This window comes from Chiloscyllium punctatum, chromosome 5 (genome assembly GCF_047496795.1).
Source record: "Chiloscyllium punctatum isolate Juve2018m chromosome 5, sChiPun1.3, whole genome shotgun sequence".
NCBI classification, from domain to species: Eukaryota; Metazoa; Chordata; class Chondrichthyes; order Orectolobiformes; family Hemiscylliidae; genus Chiloscyllium; species Chiloscyllium punctatum.
Genome location: NC_092743.1, coordinates 31,920,193 through 31,935,980, shown reverse-complemented (window position 1 = coordinate 31,935,980; position 15,788 = coordinate 31,920,193). Strand labels below are relative to the sequence as shown.

At 40.2% G+C, this 15,788-nt stretch overlaps 1 protein-coding gene across 2 annotated transcripts in view; it reads left to right on the top strand.

The window, feature by feature from the left end:
* ccn4b (cellular communication network factor 4b) overlaps window positions 1-10,308 on the top strand; it is a 69,918-nt gene extending 59,610 nt beyond the window's left edge. For both annotated transcript variants that reach the window (XM_072569993.1, XM_072569994.1), the window contains exons 3-5: window positions 2,381-2,638; window positions 6,116-6,309; window positions 7,110-10,308. In XM_072569993.1, coding sequence (XP_072426094.1) covers window positions 2,381-2,638; window positions 6,116-6,309; window positions 7,110-7,409 — 752 coding nt within the window. In that variant the 3' untranslated portion in view covers window positions 7,410-10,308. The remainder of the gene's footprint in view (window positions 1-2,380; window positions 2,639-6,115; window positions 6,310-7,109) is intronic.
* Window positions 10,309-15,788: the final 5,480 nt, after the last annotated feature.

Below are 15,788 nucleotides of genomic sequence, written 5' to 3'. Positions count from 1 at the left end.
ATCCATTCCTTCACAACTTGCAGAAAACCTTTCGTAAGTGCCACATGAAAGCCTTAAGTTTAAGGCAAAGGGGATCTCAGGTAAAACTGGTAGATGGGTTGGGAATTCATTGAAAGAATGGGTGCAAAGTGAAAGCTGTGATTTTGGGCTTTGGAGCTGCCCTCAGCAGAGTGTCCCACTGACTCGTTCTGCAAACACTGCTGTTCCTTCTTTGGTGCAAACCATCTGCATTCAGAAACCCGTTGGAAGGGAATGTGATGTGCAGTGTTGCTGAATGGTTTTTAAATAACTACTGAAGAGGCTCAGTAACAGCTGGGAGTGAGAAGCAAGCCACAGCAGGTAGAAAATGTGAACTGACTGTATCATATATACCAGAACTAGAATGTACATCACTAACAGATTAATCTCTCCTAAATGGTCCATGCCAGTGTATGCATTGCACTTGAACCTCCTCCATCTCAACCGTATTCCTTACATTCCTTACTCCCATATCTCCCTACCCTAACTCCCATTAAATGCCTTCATGTTATTCAGCTATGTGGCAGCAACTTACTAATTCTTAGCAGTCTTTGGGTGAAGATGTCTCTTCTGAGTTCTAGCCCTGAGAGCTTTAGTCCTGACTATTTTGGATCCCAAACTCTCTCATGCATGGAAATGTCTTCCCTATTTTCTTCCAGTTGTTGATGTATTCTGATGTATTCTGCTGAAAATGCTGACTGTTGCACGCAGATGCATTACCAAAGTGACATGCCTTCATGTCGAAGTAGTGACTATTGAAGGGGGCCATTTAACCGTGGTAAGGATCACATTTGGTCACGTGCACATGCACTTTCCAGCAGGGTTCATTGGATAGCCATTATTAGCAGAATAATAAAACCAAGCACTTCAAATGCTGGAGATCTGAAACAACCAAAAGCAGAAATTGCTGGAGACAGTCAGCAGATCTGGCAGCATCTGTGGAGAGAGAAACAGAATTATTGTTTCAACTCCTCTGACACTTCTTCAGGGGGTCACAGAACAATCAAGAACAGGAGCCTGGCCTTATCATTTTCTCCTCCATTGTCCAGTTCCAATGAATGTAAGATTCAGTCTGTCATCGGTAGGATTGGCTATCTCAGCATATATGACTGGGTAAGATTTTTAAATTCAGTTTATATTAGGAGTTGAACCTGGGACTGAAACAGATTGCATGGAATTATTAGAAACAGCCTTTCTTTGTGCACCAGGCTTGGTCAAATTGGTCTTATCTATCTTTTACTGATTCTAATTTAACAATGTGTAGCATGAATTTCATTGAGACTTTACTGGATCTTTTGAATCACTTGTCTTTGTGAATGAGACTCATTGAGGTAGTGAAGGGCTTGTCTGCTCACTTGGGCCAAAGGGCATTTAGATTCAAAGCAGAGAAATTAGAGCATTGGATCAAATTGGGAATGGAGGGTCAGCTCCTGGGGAGGATAGCAGGGGTTGATCCAGAACAGGAGAAGGGGACAGGAATGTGGAAAGCAGAGGAAGTGGGGATTGAGTATTGTGTCCCATTCTCGTGATCTCATTGAATAATGGAACAGGTTCTTCGGGCCGAATAGCCTACTTCTGATTCTATTTTCCCATGTTCCGGTGTCAGGTCAGGATCTGAGAGGTATCAGTGATCTGGGGAGATGTGGTTAGACTCTGTGAGGTTAGTATGGGGATCAGTTGAATAGATACTCAGGAGTTAGACAAATTATTTAATAGTCTAACTTTTCCCAGGTAACGTTTCCGGAGGATCAGTGTGGACTTGTTGGGCCGAAGGGCCTGTTACCACACTGTAGGGAATCTAATCTAAAGAAAAGTTGCATTGGAACCCTCCAGATTCCCTGATTTAAATTGATATTTTCTGAGGGTCCCAGACATAGAGAAATTGTGCAGCAGAATTTTCAATTTCAGTAATTCCTTCTGAGTCTGTTACATTGAGAACTCTGCAGTGTCACCATGGGTAACTCAAATCTACACTGGAATAGCAACTATCTGGCCACTGGAAAGTCCAGACTATCTGCTGTGGCTTATTTGCTATCAACAATCTGAAAACATTACAAGTAATCAGCTATTCAGGAAACAGTTGATTGTAAAACATTGGAACTTCCCGCATAACAACAATGATGACACTTCAAGAGTACTTCATCGGCACTATATAAATGCAAGTCTTTCTATTTTTGAACAGGCAACAGTGCCATCCTCTGGAGGACATAAGAATAGCAAGAATTGTCTTTGTTACCATCAATGTGAATGGCTTGTTACTTTATCATGACAAATCAAATAAATCAACTGTTTTCTTTTATTAAAGGTTAAGTAATATGTGCACTTAATTTTTAAGTTTGTAATTGATGTTTTGTTCTGTTAGATATGGTTGGAGTAGGATGTGAGCTCAACGGAGCCATGTATTCCAATGGGCAAAGTTTTCAACCCAACTGCAAGTACAAATGTACGTGTGTAAATGGTGCTATTGGCTGCATCCCCGTGTGCCGACAGTCCCGACCACCACTTGTCTGGTGTCAGAATCCCAAGCGTGTCAAAATGCCAGGAAAATGCTGTGATCAGTGGATCTGCGATGAGTCAAAGAAACTCAAGAAGACTGCCCCTCGTCATGTGTCCCTGTCAGGTGGGAGAGCCTGTGCAGAAATAGGAACGGCCATGGTCTGACTCAATGGAGGTTTCTGAAAACTTTGTAAATTTAGACCTGAAAAGCTCCAAGAGCAACTTGCAAGAGAGAATTGGCAACACTTCAAACATTTGCAAAGCTAGGTTGTTCTGCTATAACGCGCTTCTCGTTAATAGCAATTGACGAACTGGAAACACCGTTTCTGTAGCGCAAACGTTTAAAACCCAAAATGGTTGTAACGTGATTCTGGCCCCATTTGTTTAAATGGTGCTGCTTTTATACAATTTTCTTATAACGTGGTTGCATGAGAATGGAACTACTGCATTATAGCAGAGCTGACTATATGTGGCAAAGGAGTGAGACTAATCTCTCTCAAAGAGCTCACACAGAGACAATGGGGTTAATGGCCTCCACCTGTACTATGCCATTATAAAATTCTAAGATTCTTCTGCTCCTACCTTCCAGTTTTCAGTCATCTGAAAATGCTAATGCTTCCTTGATTGAATTCTCAGCAGCCTCCAAAATCTTGTACAAGTGATATCTGTGACTTCTGGTAGCATTTGTCAGCAGGCTAACAGAGGTCAGAAATCACAACCAGTGTGAACAAAGATGTAGCAAGTGCCCACTCATGCAAATAAGCAAGTGAGTCACTGGATTCCTGTCACAAGTGAGAATCTTGATTGTTCCCTTGTGTCTGCTAGGGTTCTGAAGCTAGTTTTGTAACTATTCATCTAACTCAACTGAGACCAGTTAACTTAGCACAAAGCCAGATACGAACCTGACATCGTCCTGCTCTTAACTCTCAGTTTACATTCCACATGAGCACCATCACTGCTAAACTGGAATGTTTAAGTTATCTTTATCATAATTGCTGATAGCAATACATGCTTAGGCGTAGAATAGATTACCTGCAAAACACATTCAAAATATTTTACGGACAGTAGGTACGACAGTAGCTGTTTATTTTGTCAGGATGGGAAGAGAGAGTGGACATCTTGGGAAAAGTGGGCAATCAGTAATTGATTTTGTTGTGGTTCTGTTCGCCGAGCTGGGAATTTGTGTTGCAAAAGTTTCGTCCCCTGTCTAGGTGACATCCTCAGTGCTTGGGAGCCTCCTGTTTAGCGCTTCTGTGATGTTTCCTCCAGCATTTATAGTGGCTTGTCTCTGCCGCTTCCGGTTGTCAGTTCCAGCTGTCCGCTGCAGTGGCCGGTATATTGGGTCCAGGTTGATGTACTTATTGATTGAATCTATGGATGAGTGCCATGCCTCTAGGAATTCCCTGGCTGCTCTCTGTTTGGCTTGTCCTATAATAGTAGTGTTGTCCCAGTCGAATTCATGTTGCTTGTCATCTGCGTGTGTGGCTACTAAGGACAGCTGGTCGTGTCGTTTTGTGGCTAGTTAATGTTCATGGATGTGGATCGTTAGCTGTCTTCCTGTTTGTCCTATGTAGTGTTTTGTACAGTCCTTGTATGGGATTTTGTACACTACATTGGTTTTGCTCATGCTGGGTATTGGGTCCTTCATCCTGGTGAGTTGTTGTCTGAGAGTGGCTGTTGGTTTGTGTGCTGTTATGAGTCCTAGTGGTCGCAGTAGTCTGGCTGTCAGTTCGGAAATGCCAAACAGAGAATAGCCAGGAAATTCCTAGAGGCATGACACTCATCCACAGATTCTATCAACAAACACATCGACCTGGACCCAATATACCAGCCACTGCAGCGGACAGCTGGAACTGACAACCGGAAGCGGCAGAGACAGGCCACTATAAATGCCGGAGGAAAGATCACAGAAGCGCTTCACAGGAGGCTCCCAATCACTGAGGATGTCACCTAGACAGGGAACAAAATGTTTGCAACACAAATTCCCAGCTCGGCGAACAGAACCACAACAACAAGCACCCGAGCTACAAATCTTCTCCCAAACTTTGAGTAATTGATTTTGTCATGCCGCAGGTTATCAAAGAGAAGACCAAAGTATCCAAATGCCTTTTGTTCAATCTAAGTCTTCTTATACTGCCATTCGGATCATCCTTCTGAATATGAATTTACCAGTTCATGGTCTAAAAAAGACCAACATTAGTATGTTTTGTATATATTCCAACTTTGAAATGTACTTGCTCTGTTATGAGACTTATCATCACTTTCTTTTGGTAATAGTAGTTACAAATTTGGGCACTTATACCTACTGATATCTCCTATTCTTCATCATCACTGACACTCCCAGTAGGCCTGACTTAGGAGAAAACCATACAGTTTTCTTTAAGATTCAAAAGGTTATTAATTGGGTACTTGGAGGGGAATAGATTTACAGATTATTGAGGAAGAGCAAAGGAGTGAAACTACTTGGACAGCTCTTCATTGTCCGTACTTCCTCAAAGAAAATGCACCAAACTGTCTCCTTCTGCGCTACATGATTCTATTATTGTATCACCATTTGGTGTTGAATCAGCTCAAAATTTCCTCGAATGCAGGCCTAAATTGCCACATGATTGATCTAGATTTCAGCAGGCGGGTTACTACAGGGAAGGTGCCATCACTGAATAATTATGCTGCATGAGGAGGCTATTCAGCTCGTCAAGTCTGCACCAGCTGTCCGAGCCATCTCCTCAAATAGAAATATTGAAATATAGAAACTAGGCACAAGAATAAGCCATCAGCCCTTTGTGAAAGTGAGGACTACAGATGCTGGAGATCAGAGTAAAGATTAGAGTGGTGCTGGAAAAGCACAGCAAGTCAGACAGAATCCAAGGAACAGGAAAATCGATGTTTCGGGCAAAAGCCCTTCATTGGAAATGATTCCTGATGCAGGGCTTTTGCCTGAAACGTCGAATTTACTGCTCCATCAGCCCTTTGTGTTTGCTTGGCCTTTTAACATGATCTTGGCTGATCATCTAATTCAGTGTCATATTTCAGTATTACCCTAGTGCTCCTTAAAAATCTTGATGCCTTTAAAATCTAATAAGAAAAACTGTCTTTTGAATATGATACAGTGAAATCCCAGCTTTTACAATTCTTCTATACAAATAATCATCCAATGCCCTCTTGAATGTGTCAATAACCCTGCCACCATCATTCCTCTAGGCAGTGGAATCCAGATCAGAGTCACTTATATGAGAGCATTTTTCTCAATTCAATCTAGGGTTTTGGAAGCAATGGACGGAGAGTGTTTTTGTGCATGCTCAGTTTTCCTCCATTCCTCCCAGTCTTTAGCAGTGTTCTTTTATCCAACATCCTCAGGTAAAGATAATAAAGCATCAACCAGTTCAGCATGCCTTGGTTACACTTCATAAGCGACAATACTGCTATTGCACAAAACACAATCAACGCGTTCATATCATGTTATACTTTCTGCCAACGTTTGTTTTGTATCAAATATCTTAATACTACACTTTTGATCATGTGAGGAGCAAGGAAGAGAAATGACTGTCTGACTTGGTTTGAGGATTATACTGACTATGTTCTCACCTCCACAACTTCCCAGCTTACACAGGTGAATCAGAAGTGTGGCGCCGTAATTGCTTAGTACAAACTACACCCTGGAGTCCCTGCTCAGTATCTTGTGGAATGGGAATATCTACAAGGATTTCAAATGAAAACGACCAGTGCAAACTATCAAAAGAAAGGCGCCTTTGCTACTTACGCCCCTGCAACGTTAACATTACACAGCATATCAAGGTAAGATTCCCTTACTTGACTTCACAACATCTCTACTCCCAGGCGTCCCCAAGTGACTCCCTAGTGTTATCACTGAGACTAGCAAAGTGCATTACAACTCCTACCACTGCACTGAACACAACATAAACCCCAATAACAATTAAATATTTTAATTAAATTTAGTTTAGAATGAAAAGATCCATGAACCATTTTTCTTTAATAAACAACAAAATTATTGATTTATTGCGGAAATGAGACTTATTTAGCAATGATATAAAACTAATTAGCACACAGTTTGAAATATGGAAATATAAATAACTACCATTCTAAACAGAGACACATCTGTTCACACCAGGAAAAGGGAAAAACATAGATTTCTGTCTTGCTACAGAGGTTCATTTTGAAAACAAAAGCTAGTTTTAAAACTATATTCAAAACACCCACAACTCATATTACCAAAACATATTGCTTCCAGCTGTGCCCTGAAGATAAGACAGAAGTTTGCTAATGCTTTCCGATGTTCCAGTATTTGGATTTGGTCAGCTCAATCAAGTTTACATCACTTGCATTAGACAAACAAAAGGTGCTTGTAATGCTTTCTGAGGGAGGATAGAGAGTCTAAAATAAAAAGTGTCACTTTTCAATTTTTAACTTGATGACAGATGTAGTGACAGGCTTTTTGGGGAACTGGCTGTTTCCTTGGGGTGAAGAGAAACATTGAAATGATTTAAATCCGCTCTTCCACATTATGAAGGGAATTAGCAAAGTGCTTGCAATCAAGTAAAATCTCAACTATGGTGGTTTGTTTTTTTTCCACTCAGGAAGGGAAGATATGCCTGAGTGTTCTCAAGCAAACAGAACCCATGAACTTCACGTTGTCTGGCTGTGTGAGCAGTCGTACCTACCGGCCAAAATATTGTGGCGTCTGCACAGATGACCGATGCTGTACTCCCCACAAGTCAAAGACCATCGAGGTGAACTTTGACTGTCCTGATGGCCTGAGCTTCTCCAAGAATCTGATGTGGATAAACTCCTGTTTCTGCAACCTGAGGTGTACGAGTCCCAATGACATTTTTGCAGATCTGTCGTACTATCCCGACTACTCTGAAATCTCAAATTAACTCAAATTGAAATGTATGTTTTTCCACTGACTGACAATAAAAGAGTTGGGAAGGCAGGAATATCTATATATTTCCACCTTGTGGTAACGATGGCAATCTCATGCCTGTCTTCAGTGAGTTTGTTGCCTGAAAATTACAAGTTCTCTACCTGCGCTTAAAGAAATTAGTTTGTTTTGTAGAAAATAATGAATTTATTTCATATATGGAAATGTCCATCAGGAATTATTAGGAAAATATTATTTACTGTGATGTCACTTTAATACTTAGATCAACATCCAGATTGTAAAGGTTACATTGCAAGCCAGCTATTTGTCTTAAAAGAGAAGTACAGTTCACTTAATGACCCTACAATTAATTAAATTATTGCTACTGTTTTCTTAAAACCACTTCCTTAATTTTTATCAATTGGTAGGAATGTTACTTCTAAGCTCCAAAGCTGTAAGGAGGGGAAGTTGAAAGCTATTTTGAGGGAACGTTCCATACGTTTTTCAGAGAGATCAACACTAATCTGCTGAAAGTTTAATCTGTTGTCTTGACTTTCAGTTCAAGTAAAGTTATCATTAACAGCCAATGGTGTTAGCTATAGTTTAGTGGTAGCACTTTCAAGAGACTGTATGACCTACAATGACCTACAATGATCTACAAAACCTTCATTTTGTTTCTTATGCTCTTATAATGAGGTCAATGAAGTTAGCACAGGTCTATAGTCTTAAAATTCAAGGAGATAGAAAAACATATTTAACACTCAAAGTTGTTTTTGGCTGTGGTGCTCTGTGGGATGTTTTATTCCCCTAATTATAGAACTTTTGCTGTTGGTGAGGATTGCTGCTTGCTCAGCTGAAGGTGAGACTTATCTTTGGGGAATAGATCACAATTGTACGAAGAAAAATTCAAGCATTTCAAACTGTCATTAGGCCTTCAGACCACTGTGCTTCGGTGCAGTTCTCATACATTGCTTACAGCATTTAAAAAGAAGCTATTCAGTCCCTCCCTTTCATGTTAGCTTTTTGCAAGAGCAGCTCAGCTAGTTCCACTTGTCCGTCTCTGCTACACAAGGAAACTTATTCAAAATAATTGGGAAAGACACACGATCAAATACTCCCCAAACCAAACAGATAGCGCATTATTATAGCAATGGACCCAGATGAAATCAACCTCATTTGAGTCCAAGTTGAGAAAATTGAGATTGTGCAAAATCCACAGACTTTCTCCCCCTGTCAGCAGGGTTTCCTCCAGTGCTCCAGTTTCATCCCACAGCCATGGGATATGCAGGGTTACAGGGAAGGGGTAGGTGGGTGGGATAGCCTTCAGAGGGTGGACTTGATGGGCTGAATGGCCTGTTTCATCACTGTCGGGATTCTATTCTATATATTCTATCAAAAATGGGGAAAAAAAACCCTCTTGCTAACACAGTTTGTGAACTAGTTAGCAATTCAGATGGAAGGTCATCAAACTGAAACATTGGAGACAGTAAGGTCTGTAGATGCTGGAAATCAGAGTTGAGAGTGTGTTGCTGGAAAATCACAGCAGGTCAGGCAGCATCCGAGGAGCAGGAAAGTTGATGCTTTGGGCCAGAGCCCTTAATCAGGAATTCCAAAATCAGGAATTTCATCAGGCCCAAAACGTCGATTTTCCTGCTTCTTGGATGCTTTTCCAGCAACACAAACAGAAGCATTGGTCCCATTTCTTTCCACAGATGCTGCCTGACCTCCTGAACCTTTTCAGCATTATTTTTCTTGTTTCAAATTCCAGCATTTGCCATATTTTTCTTTTATTTGAATGACTAGAAAGTATTGTGGGGATTTGGTCACAGTTTGACCGTTATGACACCAAGCATTTATCAAATCAAAACAGTAACATAAATTCAAATTGCTGGTCAACCCTATGAACTTTGACAATGAGAAAATTAAAAATAAACAGCTACAGACGTCTGAAAATCTTGTCATCATATTGATGAGCATGAACAGATTTAGAAAAGAGTTTGCAGATCATAAAGATTTTATTTAGCAGTCACCTATACAGATACATTTTGCAACGTGCTCATCTCACAAAGGACCTCTTCCTTTAAAATGACATCCAATTTGCAAAGTCAAGTTGTTTAGCCAGTTGCCAAAATGCCATCAGAATGTTTTTTTTGTCCCTAATCAAACCCCAGCATCAAATAACATAAATCAAAATGGAAGCAATTAAGACTTTCAGTACTTAAACCCAAGACAGTGATTCCTTGTTTGAATAATGATGTTATTTCGCTAATAAAGGTGCTACTATATGACTTATTACTTTAGAGTTTAAGCTACAGTTCAGAACTGATCAATTTTGAAGTCAGAAGGACATTCTGTGGAAAAATACTTTAGACACAGTCACATCCTGGTGGATATTTGGAGATGGTGGGGACAATAATACAGTGATTGCTAAAGACATTAAAAAAAAGTGGATAAACTAACAATGAGACTTTTGAAGCAATCACCTTAATAATTTTGATTTTGGTCCAAACACTCCATATTGAGATGCTGCAAGTCTAATCATTATAAAATGTGCCTTCCAGTCTGCTTACCTCACAACAGGGTAATATTATTATCAGATATTTTGATTGAGCTTTACAGTGGAAAAGCCAACGTTCAAACTTGAGCCATGATTCTCACCCTTCACTCCCTGGTAAAGATGACAATCTAAGAATGGAAAGCACTCAGCGATTGGTAGGACACAAGTAAACAAAGATTATTGAAATAAGCTTTCTTCTTAAAATCCATGCGGTGAAATGGTTTCACTGCTTAACATCATGGTGCTTCAATACAGAATGAAAGCAAAATGAATTGAAAAAGTGTATAATTTGTTGTCAGGGATACAAACTATATATATGTAAAGGAATGCTTTAATAAAGAAAATCTATTTAATTCCACTTATAAGAGTTCTGATGATATTAAAAATGAAGTTTGAAATGTCTGCGTTTTTCTTATTTTAGGGTAGTAAAAACATATATATTTTCAAAAAATGAATACTAAACCTTGTAGTTTAATCCTTGTTTAATAAACAATTTGATTGTCTTCTGTTGTCATAACCCTAATGTGAAATATATAAATTGTCACTTGAACCCATCTATCCTGCTGCCTTTGGTATCTTTCCCTCATAGCACATTTAATAGTCGCATAATCCTTTAAATAAAAAAAAATTATACCTGCTTTATTTTCTTTCTTCCAGTTGTCTAATTTTCAAATGAAAATAGAAAGTGCTGGTGAAACACAGCCAGTCTGGCAATATCTGTGGAAAGAGGCACAGTTAATCTTTCGAGTCCAATATTTCTCATCTCCCGAAGAATTCCAAAGTTTCAAAGAAGCTGCAGAACCACATGCTGTTTTTCTTTCAGATCTCCAGCATCTGCAGTTCTTTGCTTTTATTTTAATCCCTAATTTTTAAACTTGTGTTTTCAGCACCCGGATCTGTCGATGTGGTAAACATTTTCATTTATATTCCTAAAAACATAAGATGGATCACAGCCCCTGTCTCCAAAAGAAAAGATAGTCAATATTCAAGTCTTCTTCCATCCTTAAACACCTAGTCACTGAGTTGTTAAGGCATACAAGGAACCCATTTGACCCACTGAGCTCCTGCTAACTCTGTGGTGACCAATGTCAATCCCATTAACTGTTCTATTCCACCAAAATCCAATAAGTTTATTTTTTGTCGGTGCTAATTGAATTTCCTACTAAAATAATGGATTGCCTCCACTTCTAGCAACCTCAAAGGGAGACATTCAAGTCATTACCCATTCTTTTTTCAACATTTCTTCCTCACATCTCTCTTGCACATCATGCCTAAATCCTTATATATGTGACCCCTAGTCCTTCTATATCATCTAATATATGTTTCTATAATGAAGAGACCTATTGGAATGTTAAAAACCTCTGTCAGGAGTTCCTTCAACACAATCTTATAGATTGTAAGACCGGTGTTAAGATAAGCACTAGGTCAACACTCTCCCTAATGACAACACATGGCCTGCAGAAGCTCAAGGCAGCTCAGTACCACCTTCTGAAGGCAATTAGAGATGGGCATTAAATACTTGCAGCCAATGATGCCCTCATCCCATGACTGAATAAAAAAAGAAAAATAACTGACCTTCATCGTGTATCTTTGCACATTCTCAATGGCAATAATGTCCTTCCTGTGGGTAGCAATCAGAATATTTCACATTAGCTAGGTCATTCAACCCATCAAGTCTGCTACAAAAGATCACGACTGACAAAGCACATCAGTGTCTTCAACCCACATTATTCCTGTTGATCCCATGTGTAATCAGAAATCTATTAATCTCTAATGATATTCAAAGACTGAGGTTTTTCAGCCTTATTGGATAAAGCGCACGAAATATTCACAACCATCTGAGTAACATAACACCTTTCCATCTTGATATGAAATGGCATTCTCCTTTTTTCAAAGTGGAAACCCTACTTATAGACTCCCAAAGCTAGGGAAAATTCTTACCCCCTATCTATCCCTTTTCCAGGTTTCAATTACATCACCTATTATGCTTTGAAACTCTAGAGATAAAGGACAATATTTCTCAATCTCCATTCCTGTAACCTTTGTTACAATCACAACAGCAATAATGTCCTAAGGTAAATAAACTAAAAGTACACATATAGTACTCCAGGTCTAAATAAGCTTCTGTACAACTGAAGCAAGATTTCACTATTCCGCTATGCAAAATATTCTCTAATAAAGGCTACCATTCCATTAATCTTTGTAATAGCTTGTTGCACTTCTACTTGCACCTTCAGCAATTGATTGCCAAGGATTCTAGTTCCCTCTGTACTTTTTAAGAATTAACTCATGTTTGTAGGTGTTTCTGGCTGGCCAGCATTTATTACCCGTCCCTAGTTGCTCTTGAAAAGATGGCACAAGTTACCTTCTTGAACCACTGCAGTCCATGTGCTGCAGGTAAACCCACAATACTGTTAGGGAGGGAGTTCCAGGATTTTGACCCTACAACAGTAAAGGAACGGCAATGTATTTCCAAGTCAGGATGGTGAGTGACTTGGAGAAGAACATGCAGGTGGTGGTGTTCCCACATATCTGCTGCCCTTGTCCTTCAAGATGGTGGTGATGGTGGGTTTGGAACATGCTGTTTAAAGTGCTTTGGTGAATTTCTGGAGTGCATCTTGTAGATAGTTTACATTGCTGCTACTGGGCATCAATGGCAGAGGGAGTGGATTTTTATGGATGTGGGGCCAATCAAGTGCCCTATTCATCCTGGATGGTGTCAAACTTCTTGAATATTGTTGAAGCTGCACTGATCCAGGGAAGTGGGAAGTATTCCATCATACTCCTGACTTGTGCCTTGTAGATGGTGGACAGGTTTTGGGGTGTCAAGCAGTGAGTACGTGCTGCAGTTCCTAGTCTCTGACCTGCTCTCTGTATTATATGGTATTGTACAATATTATACAGAGAGCCACTGTATTTATATGGTAAGTCCAGTTTAAATTCCAGTCAATGGTAACTTCCAGGATGTTGATAGTGAGCAATTCAACAACACTAATGTTATTAAATGAAAAGGATTAATAGTTAGATTGTCTTTATTGGAGATGGTCATTGTCTGGCATTTATGCAGCAAAAATGTTACTTGCCACGTTTCAGCCCAAGACTGAATATTGTCCAGGTCTTGTTGCATTTGGAAATAGATTGCTTTAGTATCTGAGGAGTCGTGAATACACATAGTACGTTGTACTATCATCGATGAACATCCTCACTTCTGACATTATGCTGGAGGGAAGGTCATTGATGAAGCAGCTGAAGATGGTTGTGGCTGGGACACTACCCTGAGGAACCCCTGCAGAGATGTTCTGCAGCTGAGATTATGACATCCAACAACCACTATCATCTTCCTATGTGCCAGGTATTACTCCAATCAGTAGCGAGCTTTCACACTGATTCCCATTGACTTGAATTTTGCTCGGACTCCCTGATACTACATTCAGTAAAACGTGGTCTTAAAGTCAATGGCATTCACTCTCACCTCACCTCTGGAATTTGGCTCTTTTGTCCATTTTTGAACCAAGTCTGTAATGAGATTTGGAACTGAGTGGCCCTGGCAGAACCCAAAATAGGTGCTACTGAGCAGTTTATTGCTGAGTAAGTCCTCCTTGTTAGCACTATTGATGATCCCTTCCATCACTTTATTGATAATCAAGAGTAGGTAGAGTGGCAATTGGCCAGATTGGATTCGACCTGCTTTTTATGCACAGGACATATCCAGAAACTGTTATGTAGTGTTTTAACTGTACAGGAACATCTTGGCTAGAGGAGTGGTAAGTTCTGGAGTACATGTCTCCAGTACTATTGCTGAAATGTTGCCAGGGTCCATAGGCGTTTTAGTATCCAGTGTCTCCAACTTCTTCTTGATATTATCTGTCTTTATTTCCATACATTCCAACCTCTTACTATCTAAGAAATACTCGCTATATAAGTTCCTCCTATCAAACTGGATAACCTTGAAGGTAGGAGGCACAGAGTGATGGTAAAGGGTTGTTTTTTTGGACCCGAGGCCTGTGACCAGCAGTGTGCTGCAAGAATCGGTGCTAGGCCCACTGTCTTTTGTTATCTATATAAATGATTTGGAAGTGAATATCGGAGAAATGGTTAGCAAGTTTCTAGATGACACCAAAATTGGTAGCGTCGTGGATAGTGAAGAAGGTTATCTAAGAGTATAACAGAAACTTGATCAAATGGACCGATGGGATAAGGAGTGTCAGACGGAGTTTACTTTCAATAAATGTGAGGTGTCGCATTTTGGAAGGTAAATCAGGACAGGATTTATACACTTAATGAGTAAAAACAATGGCTGAAGATGCTGGAAACCAGATTCTGGAGTAGAGTGGTGCTGGAAAAGCACAGCAGTTCAGGCAGCATCCGAGGAGCAGGAAAATCGATGTTTCGAGCAAAAGCCTGATGAAGGGCTTTTGCCGGAGACGTCGCCTTTGTACACTTAATGGTTGGGTCCTGGGTGGTGTTGCTGAACAATGAGACCTTGGGGTGCCGGTTCATAATTGTTTGAAGGTGGAGTCACAGGTAGACAGGATAGTGAAGATGGTGTTTGGTAAGCATGCCTTTATTGGTCAGAGTATTGAGTATAGGAGTTATGATGTCATGTTGTGGCTGTACAGGACATTGGTTAGGCCACTTTTGGAATACTGTGTTCAATTCTGGTCTCCTTGCTATAGGAAAGATGTTAAACTTGAAGAGGTGCAGAAACGATTTACAAGGATGTTGCCAGGGTTGGAGGGCTTGAGCTACAGTAGAAGGATGAATAAGCTGGCCCTTTTTCCCTGGAGTGTTGGAGTTAAGGAAGGACCTTATAGAGCTTTATAAAATCAGGGACATGGATAAGGTGAATAGCTAAGGTCTTTTTCCTACAGCAGGGGAGTCCAATAGTAGAGGGCATAGGTTTAAGGTGAGAGGGGAAAGATATAAAAGGGACCTAAGGGGTAACGTTGTCATGCAGATGGTGGTGTGTGCGTATGGAATGAGCTGCCGGGGAAGTGGTGGAGCCTGGTTATAATGACATTTAAGCATAATCTGGATGGGTACTTGAATAGGAAGGGTATAGAGAGAAATGGAAAAATGCTGGCATATGACAGTAGATTAATTTAGAATATCCGGTCATTATGGATGAGTTAGACCAAAGGATGTTTTTCCGTGCTGGACAACTCCATGACTCAATGTTTTCTACATTTTTATTCTGTCTGCCCTTACACTAAGCCTGTCCAAATCCACCTGAACCCGTTTCGTAAATCCCTCAAGACTTTTGCTCAACTTTGTATCATCCACAAAGTTGGAAATATCATGTTTGGTCCTTACCTCCAAATCGTTGCTACATATCATGAATAGCTCAGGCCCCAAATACTGATCTCACTGTACCTGCTGGTCATGATCTGCCAGTGTAAGAATGACCCATTTATTCTTACTTTCTACCTTTCAGCTAATCCTTAATCCATGCCAACACATTATCTCACATCCCATGTAAGCGATGCTCAATGGAGTTTAGAAAAGTGATAAGTGACTGCATTGGAACATTCAAAATTCCGAAGAAACTGCCTGTTTGCCCTTGTGGGAGGGTTTTGGACCAGAGGGCACAATCTCAGAGCAAAGGTCCCCCACTTAAGGAAAAAATGCTTCTCTCTGAGAGTAGTGAATCTATGGAATGTTTTACTGTAGTTTGTTAGGTGTGTGTAAAACAGAATTTTAGTCAGGAAGGGAATAAAAGGTTATCGGGAAATGGCAAGAAAGTGGAGTTGGGGATTATCAGTCATGATCTCACTGAGTGGCAAAGCAGACTTTCTGGGCTAAATGGACAATTTATGGAGGATGAAGTGAGAGAATGAG